At 43.7% G+C, this 19,640-nt stretch overlaps 1 protein-coding gene across 1 annotated transcript; it reads left to right on the top strand.

Annotated features, from left to right (window-relative positions):
* Positions 1-11,232: 11,232 nt before the first annotated feature.
* trib1 (tribbles pseudokinase 1) lies at positions 11,233-19,074 on the top strand. Its single transcript, XM_070985220.1, has 3 exons — positions 11,233-11,905; positions 12,677-12,969; positions 16,378-19,074. The coding sequence occupies exons 1-3, from the start codon at positions 11,606-11,608 to the stop codon at positions 16,850-16,852; spliced, it is 1,068 nt and encodes a 355-aa protein (XP_070841321.1). The 5' UTR covers positions 11,233-11,605; the 3' UTR covers positions 16,853-19,074.
* The last annotated feature ends 566 nt before the right edge of the window (positions 19,075-19,640 follow it).

Genomic DNA, 19,640 nt, shown 5'->3' with positions numbered 1-19,640 from the left:
CCTTGCTATGCTCGTTAGTTAGCTGACTGTACCAGAAGGAGGTTTATTATCTTGGCATTGTTGCATTTATTTACAAAACTTTTGGATAAAACGTCTTTCACTGCTATCGAACACCATAAAAAAGTAACATCTGAATTGCATCTACGTTTTTTTATTTATCCAAGGAATCTGCTTTTCATCTCATAGATCAACTGTAGAAAGTCTGGTGACAAGGAAAATTACAGATGATGTATTTGATAATGGCTGCCTTGCTTATATTCATTTGACAGGTGCAGCCCAGCAAAACTAATAACAAACTTAACAAATTAATTCATTTCATACTGCATGATTGACAATGTCACTGGAATGCAACATGCAGAGTTTAATCTTCGGCATGAGCAGAGCTTTTATTATGCATAAACAGAAATGAGAATGTGCCTGTTATGAGCTTTATCTGAAGTTCACACAGCAGGTGTTCCCAAAAAAGCTCTTTTGCTTTAATTCGAAGCTAATTTGAAACCTGATTCTTGCACCCTTTTCCCTGTGGATGTTGGTTTGGTCAGTCAAACGTGAAAACAACTTTCTCTAAGCCCTCGCAAGTCTCTTGTTCCATTTATTATACCATCGCTCAACCTGGATTTAAAAGGACCGGATCAACCTAACCCCTTCAGAATTCACCCGGAGGGAAAATGACATAACACTAAACACTGAGGGAAAATCAAAACTAAACACTGAGTCACAGCCTGGTAACTTGCCTAACACCTAAGCCCTGTCTCAACACTGTAGCACAAACAAGCCTGGCTCCTCTTCAGTCCACTGAGCCACGAATAGAAAATTTCTGTCCTTGTTTGTGTGATGGCCCCGTCACGACTACACTGAGAGTGTCCCTTGCAACATGCTTTTGTTGCAGTTTGAATGGCAAAAATGACCTTGTGAGACAAAAGCAAGATAGTGTGACAGACGGGGCACATACGAAAATACATGCATTTGTTTTTTCATTCTCAGTTTCATGACACAAAAGCAGTCACAGACGCATGCATAAAAATAAACGGAGCACATACGGTATTTCTGTGGTGTGATTCTTTGTCAGAGGAACCAACTTACACAAAAACACATGAGAAACACACACACACACACACACACACACACACACACCCCAGGGCTGTTAAAGCGGCCGGGCATGACAGATCACGCAGCCTCTCCATTATTACGTCGTGTTACGATTAATAATGCATGTTTCCTGACACCTTAATTACCTCCGCCCACACCCTACACACACACACAAATACGCATATACAAACCTTCAGTCAGCGTCAGCTCTATCACATCAACACACATACACACACACACGCTCTCTCCCTGTGGAGGGAACACATCAACAGCAACCATAGCTCTGGATGTGGTACGAGAAGAAACTGCAGCTGTCTGTCCCTGAACACACACTGCAGGACGTGCTGTTCACTCGGCTGTCACGCACCCATAGTGGTCCTGTCACACTGACTCAGTGCTCACTGAAATGTGCAGCATTGAAGACAAAACCTGTTTCCTGCAGGTCTGACTGACTGGGTTAAATTTGGTGCAATGAATCACCATTCAGCAAAACTGTGTATGACTGCAATCTCAATGGGGACTTTTGACCTGGAGGCTGAGATGTACAGTGAAGGTCTGTATACTGAGGAGGCGCATAATGATGGCAGCTTCCCAGTTTGACAACCCTCAGTAAACGTTTGTGAACGTTTTACTTCTGCAGGAACCACCAGGGAGCCAATCGTTGCACTTAAAGATCCGAGACTGACTGATATTATACCCGTTTGCTGCGATCCTCATGCACCTTGTCCATTTTATCTTGCGTAACTTATAGCGTTGATGAACAACGTCCTCTTCTGTTTCATGCCTCTGCCATAATGTCCATAAACCTACTGGTCCAGGCAGGCAGCTAGCTACACAGCCAACAGAGCTAAGTAGCAGCAACAGTTAGAAGCAGCAAACTTTACCATAGTAAGTAAAATAAAGCTATCTGTCTGCTTGACATCAGCCAGTGGACATTAGAGTTTCAACAAAATGACTGACATAGTTGGTGGTGTGTGACGTAGTGCGTAAAGCATTACTACTTCTCGCGGGGGGATCGTACCCACCCAACAAGTTTTGTTATTAGTTATTACCAAGAACAGGTGCTTAGAGCACAGAGAGGGAATGAAAGAGGCACCATTCTCCCTATTGCAAGTCATTGTACCATCAAAATGAGTTTAAAACTGTTATTTTAAGGTATAATGCTTACATAATGTTGCTTCAAGGTCTAGTTATGTGTAAAGCGAGTTTGCACAGCGTGTCATTCAACCACGTCTTAGGCTAGGCTGTAGCTTCCTCGAGGTATGTTTTTTGTTCCAGGCTCTTAACCTCCAAAGGAAGAAAGCATTGAAAACTATTCACAGTCAAGCCTGCATATTACGTTACTCAACCTGGACACTTTTTAGGAAGGTACATCACTGTTGCGTTTTTCAGATGTTAGTGTTCAGTGGTCTGACCACCACAAACAAAGGTCCCTTTATATCCATTGTATTGGGTTGGTGACCGAAGTCTCAGCAACAGAGATCTCTCAGAGATACCGCTCAGTGTCAGTAGAAAACTATTTTAAAAATTCTTGAAAGTGTACAGATAGATGATGCACAGTTCAAACAGACCACAGGAAAAGATGTCTTGCAAAGTGTCTTCAAATATTTGAACAAGTTCTGGATCAACAGTCTCAAGCTTTTCAGCAGTTCAAGATGTTTTTGAGAAATAGTTTGCCACATTCTGGTCTACTATCTCCCTTTAATTAGGAAGTTGTACCATCACGATTCACCAGGGACAACCGTCTATGAATGAATTCCTTTGAAAGACTTTAGTGCCTGTTTCAATAACATCATGTGTACTCCTTTATGATGACATTCTGCCGTCGAAACTCAAACACAAACTTCATGAATGTTAACCCACATTTTCACCATCCTTCAAAACTGATGAAACGCCAAGAAACGCGGGGCCTAATTTTCAGCAGCCACCGAGTCTGCAGTTAATGGAGCAACGCTCAGCTTTCATCTTTCTCCCGTGAGTTGTAATGCAATCATATCATTAAAAGCTTCGCGTTAGGTAATTTGTGAAGAGTGACAGGTTGTTGTTGCTGGCTGAATAGTAAGTGTGTATGTGTACACACAAACTCTGTCTTGTCTTTTCCTCCTTTCCTTGCTTCCTCTTCCCCCCGCTGGCCTAGCCCTGGTTCAGGCAGTGTGTTCCAATGCATGGGAAATAATTGGTCATCCCTTTCATCATGGGATTATGAGAATAAATCTTCTTTTGGAGCGGAGCAGCGCTAACAGTCATTGAAATCCTGTTACATGGGGTATTATCCTGCAATTAATTGCTTTTTCCAAACGCTAAGCTCTTCTCCCCCTCTCGTGTTTGCACACTTTGATAAATTTACTACTGGTTGACTCATTCTGGAAAGAGGTTGGGGGTTATGGGACTTGCAGAGGGGATTGGTAACAAATAAGGTTTTTTTTTTCTCAGCAGATCTGTCGCACGCTCTCACAAGAAGTGTCATTAATGATGATCCAATCTCTTATGTTTTGGCTGGAGGATGTACTTTGTGTCCTCGCTCACTGAGATGAAGAGGAACTGAGGATCTGCTCACTTCAGAATTTAATTTAGTGTAGGTGTGTCAAAAGAAGACACCCCTTTTGAACAGCAGCTGTAGCTTATCTTTCATCAAGCAGCACAGAGGAGATTAATGTTGGATGACACTTTCATGTGTCACCCTCTAAGGCACTGTTTGTCAAAGAATACTTTTAATGGCGCAGTTTGAATAAATCAAAGCAAGCGACACCAGGGGAAATTGTGTCAGAGAGAACATTAAGTAGAGAGAAAACTGAAAATGCAAGTGTGAAAAACTGCATTTTTAGCCATCCCATTTATCCAGTGGATCCACCACAGGTGATGTATGGTGATGACTCCAGTCACCTGAGTTTTCACTTTGGGTATCAAATGTAATGTCTTCATAACTCTCCCCATCACATTTTATGCAGATCTTCATGTCCAGTAAATTAAAAAATACTCACAAAACTAATGAATAAAGACATTTCTGTCAGCTTTAGCTGGAGGATACTTTGTGCTAACATGCTAAAATAATAATGGGAAACCTTTTACCTGCTACACATCAGCATTTTAGCATTGTCACTGCTGGCTGGCTTAGGATTTGGCTCAAAGTACGACTGAATCTATATAGAGCCTCACAGCTGGCTAGTGCTAGCATGGGTACAAACTCTTATTATTTTGTGGATTAGTCCCAAACTTTTATCCATCAAAGTATCTGGACTCACCATTCACCCTTTGATCTAAAATCTTTCACCCCTAATAATTTTCTCACTGTCTGGAAATGGTGAATGGTCACCAGAAATAATAAAATCTCCTTCTTTTCTCAGCTGAGCAATAAATGACAATCACGCCTTGTTTCCTTTTCTCAATCGATGTTTTCTCATTCCACTGAGGGTGACATCATGGGCTCGGCCTGGCTGAGCGGAGACAGCTTGTGTAATCTCACTGATGAGCTGGTGACAGTATGGTAGTGACGTGTGTGTGTGTGTGTGTGTGTGTGTGTGCGTGCGTGTGTGTGTGTGTGTGTGTGTGTGTGTGTGTGTGTGTGTGTGTGTGTGTGTATTGTGGGCATATACACACACACATGCAGACACAATTGCCACCCACTTCCCATTTGCAACAGGAAACCCCTTGAGTCATCCTGGAGTGTAAGGCAAACTATTTCAGTGAAATCATGTGTTGGTGTGTGACGGATAAACACAGACTTATGAAATGTTTTTCTTAGGGAAGTGAGCTGATCTTTTCAAGTGAAATTCTGCTGATGAAGCTTTAGGAGGATACCTGGTACATGATCAAAATTCCAGTAAAATGGTGTCATTAATAGTTTACTTTTTCAGTTTGAGTTTCATGGATAAAATTGCATTTCCTTATTCTGCTGCAGTGTAATAGAAAAGTCCTCTTAAAGGTCTAAAATTGATCTCATCTTTAAAGTGACCTTGAAAAGATGCTTTCCCTGTCATAGTTTCAACCTGCTTTATATTAGAGCCTGCAACATATTCCTCTGCACTTCATATTTGAATGTGCAGGGTGTACGCCTACTGGCATTGGCAATATACCTCGTCACTGAGGTCTCTTAGGTCTGAGGACGCGTTGGTTAGAGGGCCTCAATGGAAACTGTGTTTTTATCTGTGAAACTTTAACTACTGCAGTGCAGAGTTACACTACTGAATAATTTCATCCAATAAACTCAATGAACTTATTGAACTGGCTTTCAGTTAAATGATTTGTTTGTGGTATTAATAGAGGTTGGGTTACATAACTGATTGTGTCATTATAGATGTGTTTTCAGGACATATAGTAAAAGAGAAAAATCTGTTTAATAAGGGGAATAACATAATGAATGCAGATGTTTCCTTACAAGGAACTGATGATGTGACTCATAAGCTCTGACCTTCACAATCACTTGATCTCAAGTTGAACACCTCCCTGCTCCTTCCAACCTGCACACCATTGTCAAACCCTACACCCTGCTGCAGGCACTGCTGACCTCCGCTCTGCCGCCCCAACACTACATGGACGTTGCAGTCGCTCATCTTGGTCAAAACTCTTTTCTAATCTGACCCCACATTGTGGGAATGAACTCCCAGCTAAAGGATGAGCAGCAGATGTCCAACTTCTGCCACAGGCTGAAAATTCATCTCTTCAGCCTACACCTCAACACCCAGTGTAAATACATAAGTACTAGCACCACCTCTGTGAACAAGATTCTACTTGTTTATTAGGGAGTTTGGGGGTTTTGATGACATCTAGCTTGTTTTCCTATTGTATTTAATGTCGTTTCAATGTAATTCCACAAAAGGGTCTGCAAAATGAATGTAAGTCAGTGGTGCTTTTCCCCTTTGTCACCCATCTCTACAGTCAAAATACAGGAGTATTTTGGCAAAATTGTACAATTCAAGTTGAATTTTGGAGGCTCAATTGATTCCTAAAATTTATTTATTTCCAAAAAATCAATTTCAATGGACCAATTTTTGAACTGCATGTGGAGACTACGATGGGGTATCTAGAGTTGCATTCGGAAGTTTCATCATGCTGATGTCAGTATGAAGCAAAGTGGTCATCATCCTATCAAGTAATGGCATCATGAATTATTTTAAGTGTGACCGCATCGTAAGCGGGATCAAATATTTCATTTTCCATTTTTTTCATTTGTCAATGGAAGTATATTGGTTATTGTTCTGATGAGGAACTGATTATTCTTTCAATAACAAAGACATCTCCATCCTCAGTAAATGCATTTTTATTACTGTGTCACCACATCACATCATTATTCATAACAAACAATTTTGGGTTTCAGCTTTAAATAGCATTTCCTTTCTTGGTTTACAGTGAAGGTTACAGTTAATTCTGTGAAACAGCTCTGAGCTCTTGGGATGGCCACTTAACACAAACACAATGTTGATGATAGCTGAAGAATTTTACTTTCGGCTAAAGCTTTAAAACTTCTCAGAAGACCTTTAGGGAAGTCTTTGTGCTGAGTGTGTGCAAACATGACAACTCCCCTGTGTGAGAACAAATGCTTCCAATCAATGGGGAACCATGTGAACTCGTGCTCATGTTTCCATGTAAAAACAATTAGCGGTCATGTGCAGTAAAATCTGAGCACGACATATGTGAAAATTAAAAGTATGTATGTATGAACTCAGTTTTGAATTGCACAAACCGTTTGTGTTGCCAAGAATCTGGACTCTCTAATCTAACTAAGCCTGACTCAACCGAACAGATCAAAGAAGTAGTGATTGACAGATCGGGATAACTAGAAGAGGAAGGCAGACATTTTGGCCAGACTACAGTCTGGAGTCCATCCACATGAAACAATCCCCCGTTTCAGACGCTGCTTTGATTGATTGCCCTTGAGGTCAGCCAGGGTTGTGAAAATATAGAGCATATTCAGTAGAGTTAGTTAAAGTGGGCTGATGACTAATTTTGGATGAGACCTCAACACTTGAGTTCATCAGGTTCATAGTGACTGTGTTTACATGCATATATTCAGTCTTTTGCCCTAATTTTAAAAAAATACTGCTACTACTAAGATGTTTGCATTGTTAATGAAAATGAATATTCCACACATATAAGTGCAAACAGGCCAGAGGCTTATATTCCAACTGTGACTTATACATGTCCAAAGAATGCTTCTAAAACCCAAATAATATTGGCGTATCCTACGTGTCTTTATCGGAAAAAATGCTCCATTCGGAATAAGGCCTAATTTGGAAAATCCAACCAGAATATGCTGTTGACCCTTATGAAATTTGGAAATGAATAGTGGAATATTAGTCTGCATGGAAACAGTGTCTATGAGTCTATGTCAAAATGTACAGTAGAGCAGGAGTGTATCACAGCCTTATAAGACCTTTTTATTTGTTCTAAAGGCAGAATTTACACTCTGACAGAGAAGACATTCAGCCATTTTCATGGCTAACATATAGCTGAATATCCAGTGGCCCACGTCTATCTCCCACACTCTACTTCTACAGTCATAGCAAATTGTCAGCTGTCCAAAGACACAATGGTAATGGCGGACAACCAGACAATTTCCAGAAAACAAGTTCTACTTTACAAAATTCATGAAAGGGAAAGTGGCAGCAGTCAGTACAATACCAATAGAGGAAGATGATGGACTTGTAAAAAGACTACTGTTGCATACAGCATCTTTACTTCCTTCCTTCTTCAAGTGATCTTTCTTAGGTGCTCAGAAATCAGATCAAAGTTCAGCTTCCAGTAAACATCTTCAGGACAATCATTAATCAATATGATAATAATAATGATTAAACAAATGGACATCACATGCAGCAGCTATGAACCAACATTTAGGTAACATGAACTTGGCCAGCACTGATTAGCATAACTGACAGTGTAATGTGAGGACAATACAATTAGCCTTTTTCATAAAAGGACACAGTGTGACAAGCACAGGTGTAAATAATAAAATTAAAGAAGGCTGAATTCCATTTAGCTGCTTCAGTTTTAGGGTCCTGAATGGTGTGTGAATGCCTCTCAAGTCAGAGCAACGGGAAGTTTTCTTGTCCATCTCATTTTGCTGACCTTCCCTGAATACAGCATTAGCGGGACACTTTAATTGTACCGAGCCATAATTTTATTAGCAACAGGTTTTTCCCACTATGACACGAAGAAAGCCCTATTACTCACACAAAGTGAATTTAAAGGACCTGCGTATAGGATTTAGCAGCGAGGGTGCAGATAGCAACCAAATGAATACCCTTTGCCTCACGTCTACAGTACCTCTCCAAATGTGTGAGAGAAATTATGGTCAATGCAAAACTCACAAAAAAATGCCAAAGGTGCTCTGAAGAGTAAGGTTTGGTTTGTCCATTCTGGGCTACTATAAAAAAAATGGCAGTACAATATGGCGGACTGCCTCCTTCTTTAGATATAAGAGCTCATTTTCAGGTGATTCTACACTGACTGAAACATAACTATGAATATTATGTTCTGTTTCTGCCCATAGTTCCCCTGAAATCTTACGCTGCTCTACTAGTCCTGCCTGTATTATAAAGTATTGTCAAAGTTTCATCACTGTTGCTTATTTAAATCAATGGCTTAAGTAAAACACTAGATTCTTATAGATCAAAAGGCGTCCATCATCATCTTCGATATATGTGAAAAACATCAACAAAAAGCAGGAACATGCACATGAAAATCTGTTTGCTGCTTTCTTTTAGCCAACTGGAACAGCAGGCAGTGTATTTTTGTGTGAAAATGTACTGTTCTTTATTATGTGTTTGGTTCATCTCATCATAAGGCATCCATCTATCACATTATCCAATATCTTCTCCAGAAAGACAGGCAAAGCACCAGGCTAATCCAAGCCTGTGGTAAGGATCATTTACCAGTAATTTCACTGGAGTTTCACTCTTTCAAAACTAATCCAGATTTGACTCTTTAAGGCAGGCAGTCAAGTTGCAAGCGTGTACGTCTGACTCAAGTCACAAGTCTGCAGCTCTGTTCAGAGCAGCTCAAATGAAGAATAATTAACAGCGATGGCTGGCTGTCAGCCAGATCAGATTGAACTATTCTCAGAGCAGATCAATTCCCAGCCTCTCGTTACCGCTGCTGGTGGTGAGTGACTCAGCTAATTATAACAAGGGAGAACATGCCCTGAATACTGTGTTCTCTTCTGGCTCACTGGCATAGGGATGCAGCCTCACTCCTACACAGACACTGTATACATACACATAGCACACACCCACATACAGCATGAGGTACACACTGATTGACTGGCTACGTAATGCTACAACCTGAAGCCCAGTAACATAAACCATTTTGTATAAGACCAACATATGGCCTACATATGTAGTCTGGTGTGACTTTGTGTACTGATTCCAGCTTACCTACACTGGAGTTAATTGTCTTATCACACACGCATGCAAGCATGATGTGTTTATCACAGCCAACACAAATAAGTCAGTGTTTCCAGTGTGTAGCTAAACACTGTGTCACACGTAAACAAGCTGCAAACATGCATCATCACTTTGATGCACTGACACAACAGGTCCGGACTATTGTCAGATAACAATAAGCCTTTTGACCTTCCCCGGCTCTGCCGCCCAATCCCACACTGACTGTTCATCCTGCTTTTTGAACTTCTTGAAAGGAGAGTGAGGAAACCTGTTCCTGTGCCTGCTCGACAGCATGACAAACACACTTGCTCACAGGGACGCACACGCATCAATCAGTTGGTGAGTCACCTTATTCATAGGACGACCACTGCACAAAGAAAGAATGCGAGGCCTAAAAATAACAGCCCATCATTCCTATGGAATCTGCAGCTCATCCATGTTTGGACGGCCTGCAGAGACAGGTTCACATGACCTTTCTGAGTCAAGCTGAGCCGAGCTGCTGTGACCTGGTTAAGCGTGTGACCTCTTGTGGAAGGAGCTGTGCTGCGAAAGTGAAAAGAAATGGTTTGGAACGGCATGCTTCTGTTTGGCAGGAGGGATTGAGCAAAAGAGGGGCGATATGCACACACACACACACACACACACACACACACACACACACACACACACACAGGCCAGCTGGTGCTCTGTGTTTTAGTGAACGCTCAGTAAGCCTCGACTGCAGCCACCATGCTTGTTCGACATAAAGCAGTGGAAAAAAAGAGAACTCTTGCGCAACACACACACTGTCGTGCGCAGCGACAGACACACAGGCATGCACATTCATAATTACCTCACACCATCAGCTCATATCAACACTCATCATCACAGGAATGTTTTTCAAACTGACTATATGCTGCACTTCACCCTTCAATTTCTGGTTCCTGCATTCTTAAGTAACAGTCCATAGTTCACTGATTATACTTTTTTCGAGAATATTGCATAATTTTCTCACAGATTGCACAGTATTGGCTTGCTTGTTTGTGGTAATTGGGTATACAAGTAGTTTTAGCCTGGGATCAGTGTCTGTCTCTAGGAGCCCAGCTGCTATGATGTTGTTTATGGAGCCGCGCTGGCATATTTTATGTGAATGCTTATAGCCCAGCACCACTAAGGCTTTATGGGGGTGAGTCATATCCACATAACAAACAGGCTCCGCATGGGAAAATATCATGGTGATGTTAAAACAAGAGTTAAGGCTCACACACTGGAGCTTTGTGCTGGCTGGTTCACACCTGAGGCATAACATTTGGAGAGTAAACACTTCAGGTACCATGTCGTGGAGGTCTGTGGGGAGGTTGTTGCAAAAGGTAATAAATGGTAATAAGAGCTGAACATGGAGGAAGAACTGAGTCAGAGAGGGAGTTTTAGAGATTGTTAATTATTGTCTAAAAGCATGTGCATGCTTGATGAGGCAGCCATGATAAGTAGCAGATGATTTCTTCAGTCCTCTCGCATGTTTTTTTTTTTTTTGTTTTGTTTTTTTTTTCTCAGTAAAATCTCAGAGCAGGCATTCGTGACAAACACGTGAAAAATGAAAAATAACGTTAATGTTTACACCATATGCTCAAGAAGACTTCCGTGAAAGGTAATAGCAGGCGGTTTCATCAGAGCCGAGCTGAGCTGGAGTCGGTGCCGTTACAGGATTGCTCAATGGTTGTGTCACCAGGAGGCTGGACTGGTCGGGCGGAGTGTGTGAGCTCTGATCTCAACATCACCGGAGCGCACTCACACTGTGCCTCTCTCTGACTGTGAGGCGGTCTCTCTGTCTCTCTCTCCCTCGCTCTCTCTCTCTCTCTCTCTCTCTCTCCCCCTCTCTCTGACTTTCTGTCTCTGTCTCTCTTCCAGTCTGGACTCTGAGGGATCGGGATTTTCTCACCAAAAAGTACACAGAGCCACGGGCATCCTCTCTCCAAAAGGACGTGGGTTGGATTATTACCAAAAACTCGCCGCCACTAAAGTTTCATTTGTATGTCAGCTGTGATGAGTCTCACACGGAGAAATGGAGCGCGCACTTTGTAGTTTATTTTAACCATCCAAGGACATATTCTAAATAAGGCAAGCGTCTCGTTTTTTTAGCTTTAAATCGGTCTGTCAGGATGAACTTGCAGTGGAGCACCCCGGCACCCTGCATCCGCACCGGGAGAGTCGCGCACAAGCGGCTGGACTCAGACGATCAGCCGCCGGCTAAGTGCGCCAGGCTGAGCGCCGAGGCGGGGGACACGCAGGGACTCCTCAGCGCCTCTCCCGGGTCCCCGGTCAGCCCCGTCTCAAACCCCGTCCCGGCGACCCACCAGGGGCCATCCAGGATAGGACCGTTTCTGCTTCTACCTCTGGCGGACCGGGAGAGCGTGCACAGCGCGATGAACACCGACACTGGCGATGAGCTACTGTGCAAGGTATGCGCAACCCCGTCATTGTGCAATTTCTTTGAATGAATGGTGTTTCAAGACAGCGCGTTGCTCAATATGCCTGTCTGACATGTCATCAGTATTTAGCCGACTTTTTCACCCAGTGTCGTTCTCACGTGAAATGTGGCATCCTTTGCGCAATAGCAGCAGTGTTGCTTCATGATTTTTTAAATCCCGAACTATACAAGGCTCCATGATGATTTTTAGATCTGTTTACAAATGCGCCACAGACCAGGCAGCCCCTCATCCAGTGCCGTGCTGTGGAAATGCATCCTGCCGATTCAAGTCCACCTATCCTCGGCTTCACACTGTGTCTGTCAACTGGGCTCATTTGCATACACGTCACTGCAATACGCCACGCCGTGACACACAAAAATGCAAACATGTGAGACAAAGAGGGACTATCACGATAAGCATCTGCCCTGATAACGACTGGGTCTTGCGCTGTTCCCCATCCATGTGTTTATTTTGCATGATAGACCTGCAGGCGTTTGGCTTTGTTGATTAATAAAGTTAATCGCTTCACGCTTTGGGGATTCATTCGTCACGCTCATGCAAAAGCAGCGTATTGAGCTGGAATCAAAGCATATCCTACGCGTCCTTTTAACTCGCAGCCAAATTTGCATGGTTGTTTCCTCAGATGATCATTAAGAACACATTGACCCCTCGCCTCCTCCCCCCTCTCACACGCTCTCCCTTCCCTAACTTCCACCCTGCATCCCTTTCCCTCCCCTTCCTCCACTCTCTCCTCTCTCCCAGGTCTTTGATATGGGGGTGTACCAGGAAAAGATCAGACCCTACGGGATCCTGTCAGCCCACAAGAACGTGGCCGGCATCAGGGACATCATCCTTGGCGAACGCAAGGCCTACGTGTTCCTGGACAAGGACTTTGGGGACATGCACACCTTGGTGAAGAGCTGTCGCAGGCTGGACGAGGAGCACGCATGCAGGCTCTTCCGTCAGGTGGCTCTGGCTGTGGCACACTGCCACCAGGCCGGCATCGTGCTGGGCGACCTCAAGCTGCGCAAGTTCGTCTTCGCCGATGAGAAAAGGTGAGAAGCGCATCCCTTGCAGTGCTTTCGAGGAAACAGGCTGATACTCTTGTGTCAGATGACACCTGAGGAGTTTCTGTCATTGTACCTGCTCAGCATCTCATTCCACTGAGCCCATTCTTCCATTTCATCTAATAGTATCAGTTAACTTTCTTTGGATGCTCTCAGACTTTAATGCATGCAGTGTAGTGGGACGTGCCAGTGAAGGCACAGAGCAAACATGGCAGCAGCTGATACACACAGGCCATGTGTGCAGATATTGATGTGGGCACAGAGAGAGTAGGAGGTTCTGTACTTGTGGAGGCAGACTGCATTGCTTCCCAGATTTTCGCCCTCTCTGTCTGTCTCCCGTTCTCACTCTCTCTCGATGTGTCTCTTTGTATGCTGTTGTGTGTTTGTTTTGCATGTGTGTGTGTGTGTGTGCATGTGTGAATGCAGTGGGTGGTAGTTTGGCAGAGCTGCTAGACGAGGCTGGTGAATGAGACAATCATCCCCCTTCTGCGGTCTATATCTTAGAATATATTTATTACTCATTATTTATTAATAAATTACATCACAACTATGCTGCAGAATAACTGACGTTTCGAACAAGGATTCATTCAAATACACTTTCATCCACAAAGGAGCAGTTCAAAGCGTTTTGCTTTGAACTGGCTCCCACACACACACACCCACACACGGACACATACACACACACACACACACGCCTTAATGTCTGCATCTCTGAGCACTGCATTCTGTTCAGGAAGACACACAGAACCCTTGCTTACAAAACTATTTGTCGCCTCTTTGCCCTTGCGTCACTCTCTTTCCTGTAAGGGCCTGCTCATGCCACACAACCCCCCCTCCGGCTTTCCAAAGGCTCTTTTTCATGGAGACATTTCAACAGTAACATTCTCCAGCCATGACCTCTGGGTTTGCAGGGTCACACTGGACGAATGAGAGTAGACAGGCTGTGTGAGAAGTTGAAGTTGGTTGCGTCCCTCTGATAGCTATACGGCTGCAGAGCGATGAGTCACAGTGTATATGTGCAGAGGGGAAGAGGAGGGGGGCTGCATAGCTCATTTTCTGTCTTTGTGTGTGAGTGAGTCCATACATGCATGTTTGTATGTGCGCTGATTACACATTCAGAGCTGTAAAGCTCTTCTCCCTTGCAAGCTCAAATGCCTTTTTGTCTGCATTTCAGTATTTTGTTTATGTGATGACAACATTGCGACATTAATGCTGGTAGACTGACCCACAAGACCCACTTGACCCTGGAGTCGTGGGATGACATGTTCTTTTCTCAGACTGACTTCTCTTTATGCTTTGCCTGGCGACACACTGTAGTGCCACGACAAATGATCGCGCTGTGATGTGCCTGCAAAAACAAAGCTGCAGATTCTGCTGATAGCGTTAGATGGCTGTGTGACATCATGGAATTTGGCTTTTCATTTCCAGAGAGCCTGGCGTGAGATTGCTGTCCAATCACAGACAGACTTTTCAATGTTAGTCTCGTTGAAATGTTGCGATTCTGCATGACCTCATTTATTCGGTCATACATTCCTCCGAATTCACAATCAGGCATCTTTCAAACCCCAACAATCACGCTGTGATGCAACGGACCCGGCCAACAATGCAGCAGTCGAGCCAGCGACAGAGAAAGTCACAACAATTTGACAAATGAAATCTCCATTTACACACACACACTGTGCAGTTGGAAAAGCCAGTTTAGGGAAGGTGACTAGCACTGTGAAGCATGCAGAGCTTCACTGCTGGGCCAGCCTTCCCGTGCGTCACTGATGTGGCAACAGCCATTTGAGGGTAATTATGGGATGGCTGGCGCCGCGAGTGTGGGACCCAGGTGCAGATAGCCTCTGCTGGAGAGAGAGAGAGAGAGGAGGAGAGAAGATATGTACTCTCAACAGAAGGATGAGTCACTCTCTCCACCCCTCTAACTCTCTGTTCTGTTTCCTTTTCTGTCTCCAGCTCTCGTTCTCCTCTCCTGACTTATCTCCTCCACTATCTGGGTGTTTAAATATCTGTTGCTTTCTATCTTGGTCCTTTTGGCTGCCTCCCTTTTCATCCTCTCTCTGGCATGTCTATTTCTCTCTCCAGTCACTCTGTCTGACAACTGAAGTGTCTCGCCGAGTCAACCCTCTGAATGTGAGCTAGAACAGCACCCTCTTATGTGCGTTTGACTTAAGTCACCGAGCAGATCTCGAGGGGCACAAATAGATTTCCAATTAAAAACACGGCACATGTTCTGCTGTAGAAAACAAACCCTTGAAATTACCATTTTTCAGCTGTGCAAAAGAGCAAAAAGTTTCCCATCATGTGCTTTTTTATCTCCGTCCAATCAATCATTTTGAGTGTGTCAGTGGTAAAAGTCTCATTCCACACATTCACTCTCACAATCTCACTTGCTCTGGCGCTGGACTAAATGTATGTCCTGTCATTAACATGGTTAAATATAGCATTGTGTGTGTGAGTAGGGGAGGAGGGTGCTGGAGTTGTGTATTTATATGCGTGTTTATGTGACCATGTGTGTGCCAGGAAGCAACTGGAAATTTGCTTAGGCAGCTCTGCTCCTCAAACGGGACTCACTGTTGTGCACTTAGGTCAGAGTAAGTTCACTGGCATCTGGTGTGTGTGTATGCGTGTTTATGTGTGTCCATCTGTCTGTCTGCTGTGCTTACTGCTTACTGTAAGGCTAAAAGAAGGATGCTTGTTTTTCCATGATGCAATCAGTGACTTACATTTAACAGATCTCTGAAATGTTTGACATTGTTAAACAAAGCCACTGTTAGACAGAGACTCTCTCGCACACATGCACACAAACAGACACGCACACGCACACGCACGCACACACACACCATGACTTTGGGGGGAATTACATAGACTTACATTCATTTCCTGGAGACTTGCCCGAACCATAACCATAACCAACTACTTGCCTAACCATAACCCAAGCCTTCACCCTGAAATTTAATCATTTGCATTGTGGGGACCTGCATTTTGTCCCCATAAGGGAGGCAAGTCCCCACAATGTCACTGTGTAAACAGATTAATGTCCGCACAACATGAGGAATACATGGCCACACACACACACACACACACACACAGACTATACTAGACCAAGAAGTGACATGTGCTTTAAATATTCTTGTACATGGGAAGTCTGAGAACATAATTCCAACAACAACATGACATTCTGGGAAAAATATTCTCCTTGTGAAATGTGGATCTGAATGGGAGGAATGAACACTGAGTTCTTAGGTTTCACCACAGTGTGTGAAGTTGTATCATGGCCATCACATCTCTCTCAGCTAACAGAAAGGATTCTCCTACCTTCTAAACAAAACATTTCTCAGTATTTTCTTTTCTTTTCAGGAAATGTCCTGACCTTATTTGACTTTTTCTTCACAGGACACAGGTGAGACTAGAAAGCCTTGAGGACTGTCGCGTCCTGGAGGACCCCAACGACGACTCCATGTCAGACACCCACGGCTGCCCCGCCTACGTCAGCCCAGAGATCCTCAGCAGCTCCGCGCCTTACTCTGGCAAGATGGCCGACATGTGGAGCCTGGGAGTCATGCTGTACACCATGCTGGTTGGCCGTTACCCCTTCCATGACCCCGACCCGGCCACACTGTTTTCCAAAATCCGCAGAGGCCAGTGCTGTTTGCCAGAGGGCCTGTCGCCCAAGGCCAAGTGTCTGCTCCAGAGCCTGCTGAGGAAAGAACCCTGGGAGAGACTCACGGCGACGGAGCTGTTCGCTCACCCGTGGTTCCACCAGCCGCCGTCGTCACAGGAAGCGGCGCTGGGTGAACAGGAAGTGAGCTCGGCGGAACAGATGGTGCCATCCTTTGACGTGGAAGAGGATGATGATCTGTTCTGCTGACGGACTCAATTCAGCTCAATCTGGCCGAGGGACCAAAACAAAACTTGCTATGAGGGACTCATTGTTGTTGTATTTTTTTTAATTTCTTTTTTTTTTTTTTTTTACATTGGCACTTTTTAGAAACCCATTTGTGTACTGTTGAGTGTACATACACCCTCAAGCTTTCTACAAAAACTTACTGTACTGTATTTTGTTGTCGTATGTGTTACTTGCTAAGGGCATTTTTCACAATGATCATTCATTGTGTTTCTTTATGTGCGTTTTTTGAAATAATTCGGTGCTAGAGGAAATAACAAGGACTCAGATTTTGCCAGATTGTGTTCACAGAATAATCTCTGCAGGCTACTACGAGTATATCACAGAAAATTAATGCATGGCAAACAGTAGACACCAATGCTCGCTCTCAGCCATGGACTCACAAGGCTTCAGAAGGCATTAGATGAAGCCTGAACAGGAGGTGAGGAGAGCGGGATGTTGTTCCTCTCACTCTCTGACCAGGCTGGAGGCTTCACCGGCTGACTCACCGACCGGCTCGAGGAAGGCCTAGTACAAGCCTGACGTCTCGCAGCAGGCGGTGTCATAGAGTGAGAAAGATGGCTAGCAGAAGACTGATGTGTCACCCTCAGCAGGGACGCTACGAAGGTGTTTCGCTGCCAATCTGGCAGTGTCTCAGCAAATGGAGAGCATTTACAAATCTCACACCATGCACAGAAGGTTGAGGAAAGCAGGGTGTTGCTGATGTAAGACTCACAGAAAAGCAGAGAGATTGTCACACACACACTCAACAATAAGGCACTGGGCTAACACGAGTCTTTGTATATGGCTAACAGAGAAAGATACATCAGTAAATTTTTACATTTTTAACTTTTATCTTTAAAAAAAAAAAAAAAACACGAGAAAAGCTGAATATATCAGATAAATATGAGATATCAGTTGCATCCAGACAGAAAGTGTCTATTCACAGGGTCTGACCTTGCAAATTTGTCTGTGATCAATCCGTTCGGCTCCTCTGACATGCTGCGTGTGCAATTAGCCGCAGCTAAACCCAACACTAATGCTTTAGTCTAAAACGCTGGAAGGAACTGGTTTTAAATATGTGGTCACATGCCTTCGCAACAGCAGAGATGTTTGGATAATTCGTAGGCCTGGAGTCATGCTACATCAGGGTTTCAGTGCAAAAAGTAAAAATACAGAGTTCAACAGTACATCCGACTGACGCAACATGAATTATTTCTCAATCCAGTGTTTGTTCTTGAGAAATGTCTCACATATCCAGTTAACGAACCGTCAAATCAGACAGAAACACATTTCAGAAAAATGAAGATTTTCTCAGTTGAGCAGTTGAACCTGTTTTGTTCATTTCTGTCGGAACATTGTGTCAAACTGTGTTGCTTTAACAAAGCTGAGCTGTGCTGAGTGTTGTGCCCGTATCACTGTGTTTCATAAACTGAATGGCTCTGAATCAGTCGCAGCCGGGCGATATTTGATGTTGGTTGTCTGATGATGACTCAACACTTGAGCGCGTCTGTGGAGAATGGTCCTGACCTTGGCTGGAAGAATCTGTTCTGACTGTTTCACCTCTTTAATGGTACTTTTTTTCCCTTCCTTTTTATTTTTTTGCCGTTGAAAGCTGTGGATCCATGGAGACTAGTTGTATTTAGTGACATGATGTGCCGTGTTCTGAAAGATGTTTTATCTTGGACTCGGACAGGCGGGTGCAGCGCTTCAGTCACATTTAGCCGTACGGGCTACTGTGGGTCTGCAGCCAGCTGTTTCACTCTGGCACAATTGTTTTGACAGTGGTACTAAATCTGACTCTATATGAGAAGCGCTGTGCATTAAAGTTTTGGGTCACACAGCAGACTAATAAAACATCTGTTGCAGTTCTTTAATTACTTTCTCTCGTCTGCTCGATACCAGATGGGAGCAGACTTGTGACAATCTGAATTGTGTCTCACAGAAAAATAATTTAAGAGATTTATGTTTTTTTTCTGGTTCATACATGTAGAGTGAGTCACACATTCATGTGACATGTAGAATAAACTGACACGGGTGCACAAACTTCATATTGCACTGTGAATTATGTATTTGTGACACAACCTCGAGGCTACTGGTCCAGACAGGTTACACAAAAGAGATATATTCATTGTACAAAAGATGTAAATATGTATATTTCAAATATGTGTGGAGATGTTGAATAAAGATCACATTTTTTCATATTCACATGGCTTGTTTTGTTCATTACAGCCGCTCGTCTTCCTCGTACACGCACACGCACTCATGCAAACACCTGCACATTACACTGCTCGACTGCATGCCTCGAAGGTTTTCCTGCAAGAATTCTCTCTGCGTGGCTCTTCATCACTGTGAAAGAAAACAATACACGCTCTCATTCTCCTCAGCGCTCTCAATTTCATCCTTGCAAGGGGAAAAAAAACCCCTCCCTCGCTCTCCATCTCTGCCTCCAACCGTTTACTCTTCTCTGACCTTTGCGTAATGTAACATTTAACTCCTCAAACACACGAATGTCAATAGTGGGTCAGTGTCTTTTCCTGGAATATACGAGGGGGAGCATATACAGCGCTCTCGTCCTTTTATCCTCAGCTTCAGCGGTAACCGGTGGAACATGAGGCCAACTCACTGAACAATGAACACCGGCACTGTTTAAACTCAAATACATATGCTCTTTTTCATCTAATCCACTTTTGCTTATGAATCATTGTTTGACCTATAAGAGCTTGGCATGTCTTCCGTCTGTGTGTTATGACTACCCCAGGCATGGCTGGCC

Source organism: Chaetodon trifascialis, chromosome 17 (genome assembly GCF_039877785.1).
Source record: "Chaetodon trifascialis isolate fChaTrf1 chromosome 17, fChaTrf1.hap1, whole genome shotgun sequence".
NCBI classification, from domain to species: Eukaryota; Metazoa; Chordata; class Actinopteri; order Chaetodontiformes; family Chaetodontidae; genus Chaetodon; species Chaetodon trifascialis.
Note: the sequence above shows the minus strand (reverse complement) of the source record. Positions and strands in the feature narration are given on the sequence as shown.